This window comes from Barbatula barbatula (genome assembly GCF_947034865.1).
Source record: "Barbatula barbatula genome assembly, chromosome: 12".
Classification (NCBI taxonomy): domain Eukaryota; kingdom Metazoa; phylum Chordata; class Actinopteri; order Cypriniformes; family Nemacheilidae; genus Barbatula; species Barbatula barbatula.
Window position 1 is genome coordinate 16,032,830 of NC_136775.1, and position 5,428 is coordinate 16,038,257.

Below are 5,428 nucleotides of genomic sequence, written 5' to 3' on the forward strand. Positions count from 1 at the left end.
ATTTTGTGACTCTTGTGTTTTTCTATCATTGTAACTTAAAGTCCATTTTAAAGTGATAGTACACAAAAATAAAAAAAATGGTCTTTTGTTCAACTTCAAAATCGGTATGAGGAACACAACAAAAATCATTAAGACATTTCTCAAAATATCTTTTATGTCAATGCAATGAAAGCCAATTGGGTCCACTGTGGTTACTACTATTCTTTAAAATACCTTTTTAGTTCTCTACAAAGAAACATGTCTTGGAACGACATAAGGGTGAGTAAATGATTAATGAAGAATTTTCATTTTGGGGTGAACTGTCAGTGTATGTATATTTCAAACTAATTCAAAGTTTAGAAACGCCATGCGTTGTAAAACACTAGAGGGCGTACTTCACCAACATCATCATGTCTATCTTTAGTGCAAGAAATCTTCAATTCAGTTCTTGGGTCCATATAGAGATAGTGGTGAAGGTGTAACACATCTGACTTTTATTATACTGTCTTACATTTTTGTGTAACAACCCTTTTGCTTTAAGTCACAATTGAATGTAACCGATGCGCTGAACATATCTGAGCGCCAGTTCATGTTTCTGAATTGTTCATTGTAGTTCAAATCAAGATGACTGTAACCCTTTAGGGTCCTTGTATTGCAGATGTATGTGACATGAAGGGATGCTTGTGACCAGATCACTGCTGAATGATAAACACACCACTTGATACTGAAGAGCAGCACAGATTTATTTATAATATGATGATATTTGGATGACATTCCCTGACATGAAAGGGCCCACAGAAACACTGCAGGTTATTGTGGATGCACAAGTATAAAACTGTGTTGCAGTTGCTTGTTTCCAGTGCATTTTCAAAGTGAAGCATGCGGTAAGCGTCAGTGCGCAAGCGGTCCTCGTGCATCCAAATTCCTGCAACTTCCACGTGCACGGCTCTTTGCTAGTGTTCATTTTAATTCTTGCGTAGAACTCCAGTGTACAGGGATACATCAACTGACATTGAAGGCAAGGCCTTGTAGAGATACTTAAAGGATGCCTTTTTATGATTGAAAAACTATAGCATTTAAATTATATGAACTTGGTTTTATAGCGCTGTATACTTTACTATTTATAGTAAATAAATATAGTTTAATAAACCTCTAAGCCAAACTTCAGTGCATTCTAGCCTGGTTTGACCTGTAGCCTTGATAGAGTTGATAAATTTTCGAATATATACAGTATTAAATGATTTAATATGTTGACAGCTTGCCACCTTAGATTTGTAATGTTCTTTTTTTATTCTGAGCAGTTTTGAGATAACTGCCTTCGTCAGTCAGTGTGTTAGCCCTGGGCCTATTGGCACCCGGAAATCCCTCAGCTCACCCTCAGCCTGCCAGCGCCTTGGGTAGTATGAGCCTCTGGATCTCTAGCCCCCAACTACCCCTGAGTATCCCACGTCTCTGCCTTCAGCCTCTGAGACCCAGACTCCAACTCGGTCCTTCGACCCAACGGCTGCACCTCGGCTCCTGTCTCACTTTTCCCTCCTATCCTCTGGCTACGCCTCGTCTCTCCATCCCTTCGGCCCTTTCAGGCTCCTCCTTTATTTTACCTCCATCCTCAGTCACTCTGGCTCTGCCACGGTCTGCTGTGTCCACTCCTTTCACTCCCTGGACTCCTCCCTTGTCGTCTTCGTCACTCAGGGTTTCATCTCTCTGCTCTTCACCATGGCTCCTCCCTCCTTGGACCTCCTCCTGGCTGGTCTCTGGGTCTCTGCTTATCCTGCAGTGGACTCTTCCCTGCCCTCTCCTTCCATCGTCACACCCCCCAGCCCAATGGACCACACCCTGCCACCTTCCATTTTTCTACCCTTAGTCCACCACATTAGACCCCCCTTCCCCTGTTGGTTCATCTTATCTAGCTGTATATTGTTAGTATGTTTACTCACCTGTGGATGTAACCTGTTACCCGGATTGTTACACCTGTCTTCTGTCCACCGATTACAGTGCCTTGCAAATGTATTGATCCCCCTTCAATCTATTCATTTATTGTTACAGTATGTTGCTGCCTTATCTTAAACTACTTTAAATTATTTATTTTACATTAATCTACACTCCATGTACAATAATGTCAAAACAAAAAACTGATTTGTGATTTAGAACTCTGCAAATGTATAAAATAAATAAGTACATTGCATAGGTTTTCATACCCTTGAATCAGTAGTTGGTTGAAATCTTTTTGGGTGTGATGTGACAAGCTTTACACATCTGCATTTGGCAAATTCTTCTCCTCAGATTCTCTCAAACTCCGTAAGGTTGGATGGAGATCATCAGTAGACAAAGGTTTTCAGGTTTACACACAGATTTTCAGTTGGGTTCAAGCACTAGCTGGGCCACTGAAAGACATAGACAGAGTTGTCCATTAGCCACTCTTGCATTGTTTTAGCTGTGTGCTTAGGATCATAGTCATGTTGAAGAATGAACCTTCTCCCTTGTCTGAGGTTCTGAATTTTCTGGGCTAGGATTTCATGATAATTATCTTTATATTTTGTGGCGTTGAGCTTTTCTTCTACTCTGACGAATGCCCCAGTCCCAGCAGTTGAAATACACCCCCACACGATGCAGTTTCCACCACACTTGACTGTAGTGTTGGTATTGTACAGGTGTTGCGCAGTGCCTGGTTGTCTACAGACATGACGAATGAAACTGAGATTCATCAGACAAGAGAACTGATGGTTCCAAACCTCTTTCATTAAGGATTCATGGAGGCTGCATGCTTTTGTGATTCTTCAATACAGCATATTTTTGGTTTAGAAGTCTTCCCCAGATCTGTGTCTTCATATATGTATTTAAAGTAGTTTAAGATACGACAGCATCGTAAAAAATGCGAGTAAAATGAAGAGGGATGAATACTTTAGCACTGTAACCCAGCAATAAATCCAAGTCTATCTCAACTCTCCGTGAGGCGTCGTCCATCAGCCCTGTATTGTTACAAGTGATACAGAATGTTATTTATGTCTTGCACGACAACAGTGTTCGCTTCTCCCCTAAATGCAAATTTTGTCAATGTTTTGGAGCAAACCACTTTAAAGATATCCTTCATACTAAAATAAAAAAAGAATTACATTTGGATTTCATGTGGACTATAAAATCTTTGTAAGCTTTTACTTATTAGTTAATTTGAACGCCATTGGCTCATGAACCGCAAGACTAGATATACTGCCCATCAATATTAGCTAACACTTCTGTGTAGCATATATGTGTACTTCTTTTAATCCACTGAGAGAAGTTTAAAGTTACCTACATTTGCTCAAAAATCCCCAAACAAACACCATAGTGGAAAACACTTCAAAGATGCGTTTGTCTGTGTGGAGGGGGTGAGAGGAAGAGAATTGACAAGTTGGCTCAGACAATGAGTCTACATTGCCAGAACACATCTAATTGCCCTGGCCGCAAACCTTTTCATGTTGTAGGCACTGTGTGTGTAAGCCTGCATTTATTGCTTCACTTTATATTGTCTAATAGGATGAAATCTCATTCACTGAAGCACACCTGTGGCATAATGGCTCTTTTTGTTTGGTGCAGCCCTTCATTCGCTTATGCTCATCATCTGCCTACGATTCATCCATTATGTGCTAACTCAAGTGTTTGCATAATAAACCACAAAACATCGGCTCCTGTCTTACTGTCTGCACGTGGTCCTCTGTCTCGCTTTATTTCTTACCCGGTTTCTCGGTACTGCAGAATCGGGTGTTATTGCATGTACTGTAATTGGTCCCTCGGGAAACCGAAAGTGGTTTGGCGTTGATGGCTGGTGCTGTAATGTTAGACGTTCAGCTTCGGGGGAATAAAAGAAAGTGTCTGTAATAAGATCATTAACTGTAATCTGTGAGCTCGGTCCCTCAACACCACATACAGTAACGTAAGACGGCAAGACTAAGCTGTAATGGGTTTGGAGAAGATGGAGCGCCGAAGCTACATGCTAACAAAAGCTAATATGACTCGGTTTTTACATTCCACAATGTTTTTGTGTAAAACAACTCAAATTTTGCAAAGACAACATTACCCAGTTTCTTTTGTGTTTGTGTATTAGCCAGTTACAGCACTCTCTACAAAGCTCCTCCCCCAAACTATCGCCAGTTTTAATTGATTGACGATTGGCTCTTTTTTTAAATGAAAGGCGGGACTTCCGTCACAAGAGCGTTGCACTTTTCCCCATTTAAAGTAATAGAACTGTGTTGTCTTTGGTTTTATTTTATATTGCACTTGTGCAGCAACCTACTTGGAGGCATTTAAAGTACATTTATATCACAGAAAATTACAAAAGCTATTGAGAGTTTGATGAGTGAGTTAAGGCGTGATTTATTTTTAGACACCGGTCTAACGTGAGGAAGAAAATCATATATACACCAGTTATGAGAACAAAAGCAATGGAGACTACATTCTCACTCTTTTTGTCTGCAAAATAAATATGTCTAGGTGGACACATGTTGCATTTTCTTCATTATAAAGAGAAATTTACATCAGACTGAAGCGCTAGTAGAGCTCTGGACAGGTGGTGTTCTGATTCTGTACAGATCAGTTGTTTGCTGTGACCGGTTAAGTGGGTCTTATGAGGCGTATTCGTACTCTGCGCTCCGTCGGCCAAAGTCCATCCAGCCCAGATAGTCTCTGTCTTTTATCCTGTGAGAAGTGGACCTGCTCTTAAGTGACGGACTTCTGCGGTACGCACCTGAATGGAAAGAAGCAAACAATAGTTAAAATAATAAAAACATACTCTATTGGGCCAAGGGAAGTGAAAGGCTGCAAATATGAAGTAATTTGGAAATTAAATGTTATTCCACCTTTGGCAGTGATGATTCTGGCCAGTAGTTCAGTGAGGCTGCTGCGGGGGTCTCCACGCTCATCTGTGTCAGACAGCAGGTTGAGTTGTGCACCAGGAGGCGCTGCGCGGGTGTGGCGGTCAGATTGACCCTCTTCCTGCGAGTGTGTAGGGAGCGCAAAGCAATTGCTGGTGGAAAGCGCAGCCAGCAGCACACACACACAGATCCCAGTGTTCATGACTGGAAAGTGCAAAGACATTAGTTAATATACTTAAGAAACATGAGCTGGGAAGTTCATTTTTATTTGACCAATTAAAAAGATACCATGAAGACCACTGGAATAAGTCATCAGAGTTAAAATAAAACCGTCCCTCCTGCCAAAAGATATAATATACAGCACAGAGAAACCAAAAATGAAGGCTGTAAAGAGTTTGCACGTGTAAAAGTGTACAAACAATACCAGGTGATTAACTAATTGTTCTAAAATGTGTACTATGGATGTTTCCGATCTTTATTTGAGTCCCCGCGCATCCAGTTAAACCCCTTTCCCAACAGTATTGTCTTATTAGATTCTGTCCTCCATTCAATATTGATCTACCCAAGTGCCAATTTGCCACCATTGCAATTTGTTAAATATT

The 5,428-nt window shown here is 40.8% G+C and overlaps 1 protein-coding gene across 1 annotated transcript; it reads right to left on the minus strand.

The window, feature by feature from the left end:
* Nucleotides 1-4,310: 4,310 nt before the first annotated feature.
* On the minus strand, nucleotides 4,311-5,028 carry ccka (cholecystokinin a; the record flags this gene model as incomplete). Its single annotated transcript, XM_079468624.1, has 2 exons — nucleotides 4,311-4,699; nucleotides 4,812-5,028. The coding sequence occupies 2 exons, from the start codon at nucleotides 5,026-5,028 to the stop codon at nucleotides 4,578-4,580; spliced, it is 339 nt and encodes a 112-aa protein (XP_079324750.1). The 3' UTR covers nucleotides 4,311-4,577.
* Nucleotides 5,029-5,428: the final 400 nt, after the last annotated feature.